We start from the raw sequence: 16,444 nt of genomic DNA, 5'->3' as shown, positions 1-16,444 counted from the left end.
ACCCATCATACATATTCGCCATCCCATAGTCGAGTTCCCATATACCCATCACACATCCTTCATCTCATAGTCCCATGCCCATATACACATCATACATATCCTCCATCCCATAGTCCTGGGCCCATATACCCATCATACATATCCGCCATCCCATAGTCCCGTGCCCATATGCCCGTCATACATATCCTCCATCCCATAGTCCATTGCCCATATGCCCATCACACATCCTCCATCCAATAGTCCCGTGCCCATATACCCATCATACATATTCTCCATCCCATAGTCCCGTGCCCATATACCCGTCATACATATCCTCCATCTCATAGTCCAGTGCCCATATACCCATCACACATCCTCCATCCCATAGTCCCGTGCCCATATACCCGTCATACATATCCACCATCCCATAGGCCCGTGCCCATATACCCATCATACATATCCTCCATCCCACAGTTCAGTGCCCATATACCCATCACACATCCTCCAACCCATAGTCAACCATTATGACATCATAATGAGCGGCGGGGCTTGCAACCTATGATGACATCAGCGTTGCCATGGCAACCATTGTGACATCATAATGAGGGGCGGGGCTTGATACACACACACTGTTTCCCCATTATGTAGATAGGGGCATTATGACATCATAATGAGGGGCGGGGCTTGACGCGCACACACTTTCCCCCGGTATGTAGACAGGGGCAAAATTGTTTGGTGATTTGGAACGCGTGGGCTTAAAATTTCGCCTCACAACATAGCTTAGGACGCTCTCGGGGTCCAGACGTGTGACTGTGCCAAATTTTGTGGCTGTAGCTGCGACGGTGCTGGTGCCTATCCCGGACATACACACATACATCCATACATACATACATACATACACACTTTGAGCTTTATATATTAGATAGAGAGAGAGAGATTATTTTTGGCAACAGTGCGGTCATCTGCTGAGGTTCTCTGGTTAGGGGCCCACTCAGAAGTTTCGCCCCCCCTGAACTAAAACCCTAGCTACGCCTCTGGTCATACACCAGCATTGGAGGCTTCCCCACCGCCCAGGGAGGACACTCCCTCGGTGGCACACCATACCTCCGTCCTACCTTTGCTGCAATCCCTGCCAGACTCCATGCTAGCCGACTTTGCGAGTGCATCCTGCATCATCCCCAGTCAAGTGAATTTGTGATCAACTACACTGCACCTTATCAGGCACAAGTAAGTTTTCATCACTGCTTGCCAGCATCCCAGGAATTATATTATTGGCTCATTTATAGCTGTATTTTTTGCACGTGGAAAATTTTTTTGCAGGTGACCCTTGCACATTTACTGAGACCTGTTAAGTACACTCATTTGCTGCAATAGCCTATTTGGTTATTATTATATTATTTTATTTCCAGCACAGGTGTCTTTTTATACTCTATCTCTTCAGTTTAACATTGTCAGAACTGGCACAGATTCTGGCTTGACACCAGCAGCTTTCAGCACTTCATTTCAGGAGTGCCAGTGTATATTCTAATCTATACAGTATACAATAAAGTTGTTTTTGCAGTTTTCTTAATAGGCATCAAAAACAGAAAAGAATAAAAAAAAAAATCTATGATGAGATTGCATTTTTGTGTGTTATTTTGTGCATTTTGCAATTATAAAAAAATCATATAAATTAAACAATAAAAAAGGTGCCCAATGTGTTCTTTGTTCCAGGCATTGCATATGGGATGTCCGTAGTGGGCCCTGCTATTGGATATTTAATAGGAGGACAACTGCTGAATATTTATATTGATTTTGACAAAGTAGATAGGTGAGTATTAAACCTACAAGTGTTAGATCACAAACCTACAATTTGGAGGATGTGTAGATCTGAAATATACTATCTGGAGAATTGGTTCAGTAGGCAATAATCAGGGTATGTTCACACGTGGAGTTTTTGCAGAGTTTTTTCTGAAGCAAAACCCAGTCTGTTGGCAGGAAAAACGCTACGTAAAATACACGCTCTTTTATATTTTTGTGTTCGCTTCTGATGCGTTTATACTTTAATTTTCTCATTTGTTAGAATGGGTGAAAAATGATGAAAAAACAATAAAAGAAAGCACATTTAAAAAAACACCCAGAAGAAAAAAAGATGCAAGGAAGAAAACAAGTGCATGCATGAGATTTTTGGGATCTCATTAACTTTGCTGGTACTGTAAAATGCAGTGTTTTTTCAGCAAACATACCCTAACAGAGCGTTGGTTTAGTAAAAAAAAAACAATCATGGTGACGTATGAAGAAGACGTAAATGAGGTCCTTATGTCTCATAGATAAATGCTAGAGTTTCCTTGATCTTAGAATAGTTGAGGTTTAGAGGAATTAGCAGTAAGTTCCCTATATCTAATACCCACAGGCATTGCGTTATATAATTTACTTCCTCGTTAAACTTCTTACAAGTCTCTCTGTTCCTCAAAAAGCCTTCATTTTTGTCCAGGAAGATAGCTCTCTATAGATAGACCTCTACAAAGCTACTCCTTGCCCATCAAACTAAAGCTATTTTACTTTTTTACTGGACTCATTCTATGAAAAGCAAATCAAAAACCCTGGTTGTAATTAACCAATTTTGCCGCGCTCCAGCGATTCCTTTTGTTTTATCTGACACCACCACTCTGGTCCCAACTGCTATGGTGAGCAGTGTGGGTCACTTGAGGGCGCTCTAATTAACTGCTATCGGTTGCTTTATGATTTCAATCCATAGAGGGTTCACCGGCTGCTTTTTGTTTATGTTTCTTTGATTCACTTTGTCCGACTTTGCTTCTCCTCTGTGCCAACCAGAATGACATATGGATTGCTAACTTTTAGATTTTTAATTACAGGATACTTACCAGTATATTCCTGTGTACTACACTTTGAATACTCATCCTCTTTGCATTCTACATCTGCCTAGCCTTGATAATATATGTTGTAATTTCCTTTTTGCACTGTACCTATCAGTAGGGTTCTTATCCTGCGCTGCCGCTGACAGCCACCTACTCTTCTAATCCTGGCCATCCGGGTTACTTTCACATTGCTGAAAAACTGAAATAACCAGAAGTCCTTGGGCTAACAGATGTTGCAGAATAATGGGGGGGGCAGTACAGAAAATGTCTTTCCTGGGAATATCAGAGGTTGACCATACCAGTTTTTTGTCATGGTAGATCTACTCTTGGTATTTTACCTCGATAGCTATTGATTTATAATGTATATAAGGACCCTGGTCAGTTATGGAATTTTCATAATCTACTTAAAGAGGTTGTCCTGACAGATTTCTACCTGCTTCCCGTTATTGTCTATATTCTAGCTCTGACTCAAAACGCAAAGGGGTTAATTCAACATAGCTTTTGTGCCAAAAAACTGTCATAAAACATTTTGAAAAGTCACAATATTTTTGCGCAACACAGAGTTGAGCAACAATTTTGTGACTTTTGTGTTTTTTCGACAGTTTAAAGCAGCTCTGCTAAAAAGGATTGAGCTGGGGTGGATCTATGGCTATGTGGCTATGTCCGCCTATCAAATTTAGTAAAAGTGCTTGTATTTCTTATGCCAGAAATGTTACTGGATTCGCAAGCCAAACAGAAGATATGCCAAATCCATTAAGCGACATGTGCCTTTTAATGAATTTGGCACATCCAACTCCAGCGAACCCATCATTAAAGAAGCCCTCCCATTAAGTTTTTTACTTACTAAATCTGTGTACTCTCCCATTCCAAATTTTGGGGTCACCGAGACAATTTTGTGTTTGCCATGTAAACTTATACTTTTATTAATCAATTGTGTAGCCAAATGAATATAAAATCTAGTCCAGACATTGACAAGGTTTGAAAAAAAGGTTTTTATTTGAAATAATAATTTTCTCCTTCAAACTTTGCTTTCGTCAAAGAATGCTCCCTTTGCAACAATTACAGCATTGCCGACCTTTGGCATTCTAGCAGTTAATTTGCTGAGGTAATCTGAAGAAATTTCACCCCATGCTTCCAGAAGCCCCTCCCACAAGTTGGTTTGGCTTGATGGGCACTTTTTGCATACCATAAGTCAAGCTGCTTCCACAACAGCTCAATGGGGTTGAGATCTGGTGACTGTGCTGGCTGCTCCATTACAGATAGAATACCAACTGTCTGCTTGTTCCCTAAATAGTTCTTGCATCATTTGGAGGTGTGCTTTGGGTCATTGTCCTGCTGTAGGATGAAATCAATCAATCAAGCGCTGTCCACAGGGTGTGGCATGGCGTTGCAAAATGGAGTGATAGCCTTCCTTATTCAAAATCCCTTTTACCTTGTACAAATCTCCCACTTTACCAGCACCAAAGCAACCCAAGACCATCACATTACCACCACCATGCTTGACAGATGGCATCAGGCACTCTTCCAGCATCTTTTCAGTTCTGCTTCTCACAAATGTTCTTCTGTGTGATCCAAACACCTCAAACTTGGATTCATCTGTCCAATCTTCCACTGTCCAGTGTCTGTGTTCTTTTGCCCATATTAATCTGTTCCGTTCATTAGCCAGTCTCAGATATGACTTTTTCTTTGCCACTCTGCCCTGAAGGCCAGCATCCCAGTCGCCTCTTCACTGTAGATGTTGACACTGGCGTTTTGCGTGTACTATTTAATGAAGCTGCCGGTTGAGGACCTGTGTCGATTTCTCAAACTGCAGACTCTAATGTACTTGTCTTGTTGCTGAGTTGTGCAGCGGGGCCTCCCACTTCTATTTCTACTCTGGTTACAGCCTGTTTGTGCTCTTCTCTGAAGTGAGTAGTACACACCGTTGTAGGAAATCTTCAGTTTCTTGGCAATTTCTCGCATGGAATAGCCTTCATTTCTAAGAACAAGAATAGACTGTCGAGTTTCACACGAAAGTTCTTTTTTTCTGGCCATTTTGATAGTTTAATGGAACCAACAAATATAATGCTCCAGATTCTCAACTAGCTCAAAGGAAGGTCAGGTTTATAGCTTCTCTAATCAGCCAAACTGTTTTCAGCTGTGCTAACATATTTGCACAAGGTTTTCAAGGGTATTCTAACCATCAATTAGCCTTCTTGCACAGTTAGCAAATACAAAGTACCATAAGAACACTGGAGTGATGGTTGTTGGAAATGGGCCGCTATACACCTATGAAGATATTGCATTAGAAACCAGACGTTTGCAGCTAGAATAGTCACTTACCACATTAACAATGTATAGAGTGTATTTCTGAATCATTTAATGTTAGCTTCATTGGAAAAACTGTGCTTTTCTTTCAAAAATAAGGAAATTTCTAAGTGACCATAACCTTATACACAGTAGTGTATATATTATGATACTCACCTATTGCCATCTTCTCTAGTATCCATCGTCATTCCTTTCCTCTTCTCAATGACATCATGAATCTTCAGAATCTTCAGGTCACGCTGTGCTCTGCATAAACCAGTATTGGCTTTTAGCTCTACATAAACCAAAAGAGGCTTTTATGAACTATGTAATGTCAGAATGATGCACTATAGACTTACATTGTAAAAGAGACTCCTGAGTCATGCATAGAACACAGAGGGAGCCGCATAGTCTGAAGAGTGGTGCGCTCTCGGAGAAAAGGAGCGAAGTGGCATTGGATATCGGAGAAGGTGGCAGCAGGTGAGTATGCTGTATTAACAAACACTACATTACATGAACATATACACATATTTAGTAAATAAATAACTTCACAGGAAGGCTTTTTTAAGACTGGTATGCACAATTGCCCCCCTCCTCCCTAAAATACTAGGAAATGTCTTCTCAGTCATTCAGTAACCACAAGCAAGACCAAGTTTAACCCACGATTTTGTGAGTGTAGAGGGGGACCAGGAAGCAGAGAACAATGGAACCTTGGTAATATTGGTTGCAAGAGGAAGGGAATTTGTTGAGATGAGCATTGCTTCTTTTATCTTTATATAACACCATACTATAAGTGTTTAAAAAAATCAAGTGAACTAATTATATTGTATAATTGATGTTAAACCTTACGCCTATTTTTGATCACATTTACTTTTTCTCCCAATAAAGTGTGCCTATATCTCCCAATGACCCCCGTTGGCTTGGAGCGTGGTGGATTGCCTTTTTAATCGTAGGCCTAGTGACTTGGATGTTGATTGTACCCTTCTCCTGTTTCCCCAAACACTTGCCTGGTATGTTAAACTCTGTTCGCATGCATTGTTTTTCAGTAGAGTTATGTCTTAATGCAAATAACTGCAAAACAAATATATCTTGTATTAGTCAATGAAATGCCAGGGTTGGTCGGTGACGCATTGAGCGGTGCATCAGCGGTCTCTCTCCAGACTCAGCCACATCACATCCTGTTGATAGATCAACCATCTGGGTCTTGCTGTTGTTTCTTGATTAAGAGGTTGTTCTTTGTACTGCTCTGAATGGTCACAAATAATGGATTATGATGTACAGTAGCATTTTATTCTTAATTTCTTACACTACTATTTTTAGAGAACAAATTTTTTTATTTTAATATTTAATAAAATATATGTATATATATATTTTGCCTTATAGGAACAGCAGCAGTACAATGTGAAAGGATTTCACAAGCACATAACAATGGAAGTGAAAGTATTGTTGAGTCCAAAAATCTTGGAAAAAATTTTAAAGATTTTCCTTTGGCTCTTATGGTAATAATGCTAACAGTACTATTACTGCTACTAATAATTGTATAAACATGTACAGTATTGCAGAATATTAGTATGCAACATTTTATAGCTGTTGAGAAAAAAATTAACATTTCCAAATGCGTCAGAACAAAATGAAATAAATGTACGGGAGCAGGTCGATGTGATTACAATACACTAGATTATTACGAACCAAATACACAATCTATCTGCTCAAGGCTGTTTTTATTTACAGCTGAATCGTATGTGACCCTTTAAATCTTTATGCCCTGGCCTAGAAGATGTAAGTTGGATAGTGAAAGTTTGTGACGCTGTAACAGTCTTTTTTAGGGCAGGGGAGCCTCAAACTGTTCCTGGAACTGGGACCTTAACTATCCATGTCCCTGGGGTACTCTTGAAGGTAGAGAGACCCGGGTCTCCGACCTTGCTATGCTCCTGTTAAACCCGAATCTGTCTGCTCCCCAACTCCATGAGGGATGGGACAGAAAAGTAAGGTAAACAAGACACAAAGACAAATCAGGGATAGCACAAAACCTGTATCATACAAAAACGCAAACAATAGGAAGGGTATAGGGACTGGGAGGAAATTACTAAATGGGAATAGGGACCAGGAGGTAAACACACACGTACTATATCAAACTACAGATCACTGCTACAACAACTCCACCTAAACCACTCAGCACAGGAAGACAAATCTTTGTCCGGCAGGCACTAACCGCCCTGAGCCAGCATATTTAGAGGGAGTAAATGATAAGCAGTTGCAGTTGAGAACGACCAGATTGTATAGTCTCAGCAGTCAGCATGGGAAGGTTACTTCTCAGCACAGAAGGAAACCAAATCGATTTAAAATAGGACATGAGTCACCCCATCTCTAAAGAAGATGTGTGATTCATTACCCGACGTGACTGTCTAACTCCAGGTCATCTAGGGGGACATGACACCTTCATTACATAGCTCCCTTCTAAAGAGGAAATTGGCTCACACATCACAAATTACACTGTGCACCACTTAAAACACTGTGAGTGTTCGAATCCGTGTGTCTGGAATATGTCATCTTGAAGAATAAAGTCTACGTTTTTACTCACATGAGTGCCAGACATATCCTTGCTTATTACTATTCCAGGTAGTTACAATATGCAAATGTCAAATAAAGTTCCAAATGGAGTACCTTGGACCCACCATAAAAAATCATTATTCGTGTGTGAATTCGACCTAATTGTGACCCCCCCACCCACCCATCCATACTTATTAAGAGAGCTCTCCATATTATAGAGTCAATACAGATGGTGCGTATTTAGTGTGGCTTTACTTGAAGCAAATCCACACAGACTGCTCGCGGCACAATCTGTGAAGAATGATCTCTTATTCTGCAGAAAATTATTAGCTAATCAAGCTGTGTGTTTCTCTTCCCCCAAACTAGTCGGGCATCAAATATTGTAATTACACCTGCCTAGGCATGACTGACCGCCTGTATATGATACTGGTTATGGTAGAACCACTATGCATGGTGTCAATCATAGAATCATAGAATCGTAGAGTTGGAAGGGACCTCCTGGGCCTTCTGGTCCAACCCCCTGCTCAAAGCAGGATTCGCTAAATCATCCCAGTCAGATGTCTGTCCAGCCTCTGTTTGAAGACTTCCATTGAAGGAGAACTCACCACTTCTCGTGGCAGCCTGTTCCACTCATTGATCACTCTAACTGTCAAAAAGTTTTTTCTAATATCTAATCTGTGTCTCCTCCCATTCAGTTTCATCCTATTGCTTCTAGTCTTTCCTTGTGCAAATGAGAATAAAGTTGATCCTTCTACAATGTGACAGCCCTTTAGATATTTGTAGACAGCTATTAAGTCTCCTCTCAGTCTTCTCTTTTGCAAACTAAACATTCCCAAATCCTGCAACCTTTCCTCACAAGACAGGGTTTTCAGACCATTCTGGTTGCTCTTTTCTGAACTTGCTCCAGTTTGTTGATGTCTTTTTTAAAATGTGGTGCCCAAAACTGGACACAATATTCCAGATGAGGTCTGACCAAAGAGGAGTAGAGGGAAATAATGACTTCACATGATCTAGACTGTATGCTTCTGTTAATACATCCTAGAATTGCATTTGCCTTTTTTGCTGCTGCATCACACTGTTGACTCATATTCAGTCTGTGATCTATTAGTATACCCAAGTCTTTTTCACATGTGCTGTCACTTAGCCCTATTCCTCCCATTCTGTATATGCTTTTTTCATTTTTATTGCCCAGATGTAGTACTTTGCATTTCTCCCTGTTAAAAACCATTCTGTTAGTTGCTGCCCACTTCTCCAGTTTATTTATATCTTTTTGAATCCTCTCTCTCTCTTCTCTAGTATTAGCTATCCCTCCTAGCTTTGTGTCATCAGCAAATTTAATCAGTTTACCCTCAATTCCTTCATCTAAATAGTTGATAAAGATGTTGAACAATACAGGGCCCAGGACAGAGCCCTGTGGTACCCCACTTGAGACATTCTTCCAACTGGATGTGCAGCCATTTACGACCACACTTTGGGTCCGATCACTAAGCCAGTTATGAATCCACCTAACAGTTGCCTTGTCCATTCCATACTTAGTCATTTTTTCAATAAGGATTGTATGAGAGACTTTGTCAAATGCTTTGCTGAAGTCAAGATATACTATATCTACAGCATTTCCTTGATCCACCCAATCAGTGATTCCGTCATAGAAGGAAATTAAGTTAGTCTGACATGACTTATTAGTTACAAACCCATGCTGACTCTGTTTAATCACTTCATTCTTATCCAGGTACTGACATACATGTTGTTTAATAATTTGTTCAAAGATCTTTCCTGGTATAGAAGTCAGACTCACCGGCCTATAGTTGCCTGGGTCCACCTTCTTCCCCTTTTTGAAGATAGGAACAACATTTGCTCTTCTCCAGTCTTCTGGCACTTCTCCTGTTCTCCAAGAATTTTCAAAGATTATGGAGAGGGGTTCAAAAATTTCTTCTGCTATCTCCTTCAGTACTCTGGGGTGTAATTCATCTGGACCTGGAGACTTGAATTCATTTAGGTTGGCTAAGTGTTTCCTCACTATCTTTCTGTTTATACATATCCTGGATTCTTCTATTCCCTTAATAGGACAGTGAAGAACAGTTGATGTTACATTTCCTTTCTGAGAGAAAACAGATGCAAAATAGGAATTTAAAAGTTCAGCCTTCTCAACATCCTGTCTTACCATTTCATCATTTTCATCCTGTAAAAATCCTATAGCATCTTTGACTTTTCTTTTACTTTTGACATATCCCCAAAATCCTTTATTATTGCTTTTGACATCTCTTGCAAGCCTCAATTCATTTTCAGCTTTAGCTAATCTGATTTGTGCCCTGCAGGTTCTGCAGACAGCATTATATTCTTCTTTAGGTATGCCTCCCTCTTTCCATTTTATAAACATTTCTTTCTTCCTTTTTAGCATGTGCTTAAGTTCTGTGTTCATCCATCCTGGTTTCCTTAAATGCTTCCTATTCTTCCCTCTTTTCGGAATTGTTAACAATTGTGCTTTGAGAATTTCATTTTTCAAGATTTCCCATCCTTCCTGGACATTTTTGTCTTTAAGGATATCCAGCCATTGGATCCCTCCAATTCTCTTTCTGAATCCCTTAAAATCTGCCTTTCTGAAATCTAACCTTGACGTCTGAGTCTTCACAGGTCTTCCTCCTCTAGTTATCCAAAATTCTAAAATAGCATGGTCTCTACCTCCTAGGGTCCAAGCCACTTTTACCTCCTCAACCATTTCCTCCCTGTTTATAAGGATTAGATCCAAGGTAGTAGTTCCCCTTGTTTTCTCCCCTACCTTTTGGAAGATAAAATTGTCAGCAAGAGAGGATAATAATTTCCTTGACCTGTTAGTTTTGCCTGAGAGAGATTCCCAACAAATGTCTGGATAGTTGAAATCTCCCATGACAACTATGTCATATTTTTTGGAGACCTTGGCCATTTGATGCATAAAGAGTTCATCCATGTCTTCAGCTTGCACAGGCGGCCTGTAGTAAATGCCTACAATGGTGTCCTTTCCATTGTTCTGTCCTTGTATTCTTACCCAAACAGTTTCCACAGAACTCCCAGTCTCTGTAGCTTCAATCTCTGTGCAGATATACACATTTCTAACATACAATGCGACACCTCCTCCTCGTTTATCAAGTCTGTTTCTTGCAAATAAGTTGTATCCTTCTAGTCTTGTATTCCAATCATGTGTATTGTCCCACCAAGTTTCAGTGATTCCAATGACATCATATTTCTTTTCCTGTGTTAGTAGTTCCAATTCTCCTTGTTTGTTGCCCATGCTTTGTGCATTAGTATAGAAACATTTTAGTTTGTGATAGGTTTCTCTTTCTCCAATATTTTTATTAATTAGATTCTTTTGTCTTTGTTCTTCCTTTCCACTTCTAATAGCAGAGTTCTCAATAGCATTTGTCAGGTGTATGGCTTTTTCTTGTCTTTTGCTTCCCTTCCCATGTTGTTCTAGTTTAAAGCTCTCCTTACAAGTGTAGCAAGGCGACTTCCAAATACATGCTTTCCAGTCTTCATAAGGTGCACCCCATCTCTAGCAAGTAGTCCATCGCATAAGTAATTCACTCCGTGATCCAGAAATCCAAATCATTGCTGATGGCACCATCGACGTAGCCAGTTGTTCACCTGCAGAATCTTATTCCACCTCCTTGTTCCATGGCCATCCACTGGGAGGATGGAAGAGAAGACCACTTGCGCTCCCAGTTCTTTTACTTTCTTGCCTAAGTCTTCAAAGTCTCTGCAGATGGTTTCCAGGTCATTTCTTGCGGTGTCATTTGTCCCCACATTTAGTAGCAGGAATGGGTAGTCATCTGTAGGTCTGAAGAGTCCTGATATCCTGTCAGACACATCTTTAATTTTTGCACCTGGAAGACAGCACATTTCTCTTGAAGTTATATCCGGTCTGCAGATAGTGGCCTCTGTTCCTCTCAACAGGGAATCTCCCATGACCACCACTCTCCGTTTCTTCTTCACAACATTTTTCTTTCTCCATCCAGGAGGACTCTGAAGGCGTACAAGGTTGCTGTTTGTTGGTAAAGTCTTATCCTGATGTATTTCTTCATCGTTTTCCTGCGTGAGAGCCTGGTACTGGTTCCTGAGCAGTATGGGTGTTGACTGCCTCCTGATCCTCCTGCTTCTCTGGGTCACATGTCTCCATTCCTCTGTTTCTTCAGGTGCACTTCGAATTTCTTCTCTTTCTGTAACATGAAGAGATAATTCTGCTCTGTCCAAGAACTCTTCACCTTCCTTAATGATCTTCAACGTAGCTAACCTCTCTTCGAGATTTTGCAACTTTTCCTCCAACAGGGACACAAGCTTGCATTTGTGGCATGTGAAGTTTGGCTTTTCCACTGGTAAGTCTGTGAACATGTAGCAAGAAATGCAGCTCACCAAATGGCTCCTGGCCTCTTCCATATTGAGATTTCTTAAAAACGATTAAAGTTGAGCCAAAATTCCCCCGGTTTTCCGATTTCCTCTTTTCAGCTGCAACGGCCAAAACCCAGTGATCGTTGAGCTCGCGGAGACTCTTCACTTATCCCAGAAAGCACTGGGAATATGCAAATGATCTCCTCAAGACTCTTCCCCCGGTTTTCCGATTTCCTCTTTTCAGCTGCAACGGCCAAAACCCAGTGATCGTTGAGCTCGCGGAGACTCTTCACTTATCCCAGAAAGCACTGGGAATATGCAGATGATCTCCTCAAGACTCTTCCCCCGGTTTTCCGATTTCCTCTTTTCAGCTGCAACGGCCAAAACCCAGTGATCGTTGAGCTCGCGGAGACTCTTCACTTATCCCAGAAGGCACTGGGAATATGCAAATGATCTCCTCAAGACTCTTCCCCTGGTGTCAATCATGTTGTTTTAAATAGAAATGCCTCTATGTTACATTTTGTTTAATTTTACAGCGAGAAAAAAGTGGAAAAAAACAGCACCATGGTTATATAAGCTTATGTATTCCAGTAAAATGAATTAAAAGCTTGTGCAAGAGTATTTGAAGTGCTTTTTATGTGTATTTTGGAGAGGAATCCACACCGACATGAACACATGTGAGCACATTTGTATAAAGTTTGTTCTACAAGGAAAATACAGCACTAAGTGGAATACAAGTCCACAATCTCTCTAAACATAAATAGCAAATCAGTAAAAAGAGAAAAAGTAAAACATAACTTTTAATGTTATAAAAAAGCTACCAGACGATAAAGTGCAATTAAAATAAACCACTAGATCGATTGCCACAGACTATACCATAGAGTGTCTGTCTATATTAACATCTCAGACTACCCAAAGGTACATACATGTGGCTAATTCCATGTCCAAAAAGTAATATACCTGGACAGACCAATACAAGACAATGTGAATAACAACCACAGTCTTATCGTGAATGGTTATTTAAGGGAAGGCATATATAGCCCCTATCATATTCAATTGAAATTAATTAACTCATTCATGCCAATACAAGACAATGTGAATAACAACCACAGTCTTATCATGAATGGTTATTTAAGGAAAAACATATATAGCCCCTATCGTATTCAAATGAAATAAATAACTCATTCATGTATAGAGGAGGGGCATCAGAAAATCAGAACAGTGGTCCAAAAGAGTGCTCAATAAAGGAAGGATCTCACCCAAATGTCTAGAAGATGCTAATAGTCAGATGTCCATCGGAGTTGAGGCGAGTCAGGAAAAGGGAATAACCCTAATCAAACCCTGTAAGGGCTAACAAACCTGACACCCATAGCTCCCACCCTGACAAGGGCAGTCCACATCTGACCCTCGTGGCGCAATGAGATGAACATAAAATGTATCCATCATGTTCAAATAATGTGAATAGGATCATAGATGGTATACACACCACGAGCGGAACAGATGTAGCAATCATGGCATTTAATGTCAGGTGGCGGTTTAAGATGCAGTGATTGTCCGTGGTGGATACTTGAGTGATTTTCAGGTGGGTGCGTTTTATCCTGATTAACAGGCTATTTTTAGCCCATTGTTACAAGTTGTCTCACTCCACTGTCACCTAGGAGTGAGCCTAGTCACTATGTACTAAGTCCAGCATTTGCAGTTATCCCCTGAAGAGTCAGTAAATGACGAAACGCGTTGGGATGCATAGGGACATTGCAGGGCTATTTTTGTGAGGGTCAGATGTGGACTGCCCTTGTCAGGGCGGGAGCTATGGGTGTCAGGTTTGTTAGCCCTTACAGGGTTTGATTAGGGTTATTCCCTTTTCCTGACTCGCCTCAACTCCGATGGACATCTGACTATTGGCATCTTCTAGACATTTGGGTGAGATCCTTCCTTTATTGAGCACTCTTTTGGACCACTGTTCTGATTTTCTGATGCCCCTCCTCTATACATGAATGAGTTATTTATTTCATTTGAATACGATAGGGGCTATATATGCTTTCCCTTAAATAACCATTCATGATAAGACTGTGGTTGTTATTCACATTGTCTTGTATTGGCATGAATGAGTTAATTAATTTCAATTGAATATGATAGGGGCTATATATGCCTTCCCTTAAATAACCATTCACGATAAGACTGTGGTTGTTATTCACATTGTCTTGTATTGGTCTGTCCAGGTATATTACTTTTTGGACATGGAATTAGCCACATGTATGTACCGTTGGGTAGTCTGAGATGTTAATATAGACAGACACTCTATGGTATAGTCTGTGGCAATCGATCTAGTGGTTTATTTTAATTGCACTTTATCGTCTGGTAGCTTTTATATAACATTAAAAGTTATGTTTTACTTTTTCTCTTTTTGCTGATTTGCTAAAGTTTGTTCTACCTCAAGATTCACATAAAAAATAGCATCAAATGCTCTTTAAAAATGTTTCCTATTCATTTCAATTGAAAAAACATGTCCACGGTACAGGTTTTTTTCTATGTGTTTTTTCCACCTTGGGAAAAGAAACATGTACATTTTTGAGGCATTTCAACTTGATAAACATTTCAGATTTGACTGCTGAATAAAAATGAGACAGAAAAGTGCCCCACACACAAAGAAAGTGTAGAAAAAAAACATCAAGGTGTCAAAAACATTATTTTTGCATGCATTTTTAATATGGATTGTTCATTTTTAAAAATCTTAAACATGGTCTAAATCCACAGAAAAGTCAACATGCAACATATGCAGATATTGCTGCTAATAAGCTGCTGATACACTGTAAAAAATCAGCAGCAAATCTACATAGTCTTACTGACAGTGGGTGAGACGTGGCTGGTTACACTCATCCGTGCTTCATTGTCCAATTCTGGATTGTGATGTACAGGCTGGCTGCAGGAATTCTGAATTGAACTCATATAAATGCCTATCAAACCTCAGAACAGACTCAACCAATGAAACATGAATGTTTAAAACCGGCCTTTATTGAATTGAGAGCTTTTTCTGATTCTGCCATCCCAGCCATGCTTCATGGAAACCTCTCTTTCTAACTCACCCATAAGGTCCACAGCCAAAGAAAGAATTATCAGCAATCCCATCCTGTCCTGTCTGTATACTCTCTTTAGCTTCCTCCCCCAGGAGATGTGGTATGGTAAGACCATGTTCCTGCATGGTCAGACACTGCCATTACACAGTACTTAGCAGGGTCACATGTATAAGATTATCTCAGCACAGGAACATTTTTTAAAGTCCGAATGTGGAACGTGTACTTATTCTGAGATCTATTGTTTAAAATAAACTTTGTTCATGGGAAAACCCCTTTTACAATATTTAGCCACTTTTTTCCCCTCCCAATAAAAAATATGAATTAATGAGCCTCTCCTCCCATTTCATTACTAGTAACTGTCCTTTCGTCCTCCAATTTATTACTATTACATGTCTTCTCCACCTCCAATTCATTATAATGACATATCCTCTTTCATGTCCCCCTAATCCATTATCATTACATATCCTCTCCCCACCCCACTTCATTACAATTCCATATTCATTTTTTCACTTCCCCCAATTCATTAAAATTATATGCCCTCTCTCCCATACCTCAATTTATCGCAGTTCAGTGCCCTTTCTCCCATTTCTTGGATCCCCCTCTTCCCTCATCGTGTTAAAAAAAATAAAATGAATATCTTACCCATCCTGAGGATCTCCCTTCTTCTATCAGCAGTACTGCCTATAAAAAGTTACAAAAGGTGTAACTAAAGACCACCAAACAAATTTATAGCAAAATGTCAAATGCTTTATTGAAAAATGTTAAGAACAACTGGTCAAATAATTTAAAGAGGAACAAGTATAGGAAGCACAAAAATGATCATCAAATGCACGATTAATCTCAAATAAAATAATATATAGGTATGTTGCCCATGCTACTATCAAGTAAATTTAGTCAAGGTGCAAAATCTGAATCAACTTAAAGTTCCAGACCCAAGCCCAAATATTCAGCAAATGAGAGTGCCTGCTGTCACTGATAACAGCGAGCACAGGTGCCACTGATGAAAGTATTCAGCAGCCTGTGCTAAAAATAAATTTAAAAAAATGATGTGGAATTTCTTCTATTTTTGATAACCAGCACAGACAAAACTGACAGCTGTGGTCTGCAACCTTCAGCTGTTAGCTTTATCATGGCTGGTTATCAAGAATAGAGGGGTCTCCACTGAGTTTTTTTTAATTATTTAAATAAATAATAAAAAAAAAATCAGTTTTGACAACAAGCCAAGCTTAAGCAGACAGCTGGGGGCTGATATTCTCAGGCTGGTAAGGGGCCATGGATATTGCCCTCCCCTGCCTAAAAATAGCAGCCACCCCAGAAAAGGAGCATCTATTAGATGCA

The 16,444-nt window shown here is 39.9% G+C and overlaps 1 protein-coding gene across 1 annotated transcript in view; it reads left to right on the top strand.

The window, feature by feature from the left end:
- The window catches only part of SLCO4C1 (solute carrier organic anion transporter family member 4C1), a 149,059-nt gene that overhangs the window by 69,221 nt on the left and 63,394 nt on the right, over positions 1–16,444 (top strand). Inside the window, exons 4-6 of the mRNA XM_073545164.1 lie at positions 1,693–1,789; positions 6,012–6,133; positions 6,507–6,622. Coding sequence (XP_073401265.1) covers positions 1,693–1,789; positions 6,012–6,133; positions 6,507–6,622 — 335 coding nt within the window. The remainder of the gene's footprint in view (positions 1–1,692; positions 1,790–6,011; positions 6,134–6,506; positions 6,623–16,444) is intronic.

The sequence above is a fragment of the Dendrobates tinctorius genome, unplaced genomic scaffold (genome assembly GCF_039654945.1).
Source record: "Dendrobates tinctorius isolate UK_male_01 unplaced genomic scaffold, ASM3965494v1 ptg000003l, whole genome shotgun sequence".
NCBI classification, from domain to species: Eukaryota; Metazoa; Chordata; class Amphibia; order Anura; family Dendrobatidae; genus Dendrobates; species Dendrobates tinctorius.
Note: the sequence above shows the minus strand (reverse complement) of the source record. Positions and strands in the feature narration are given on the sequence as shown.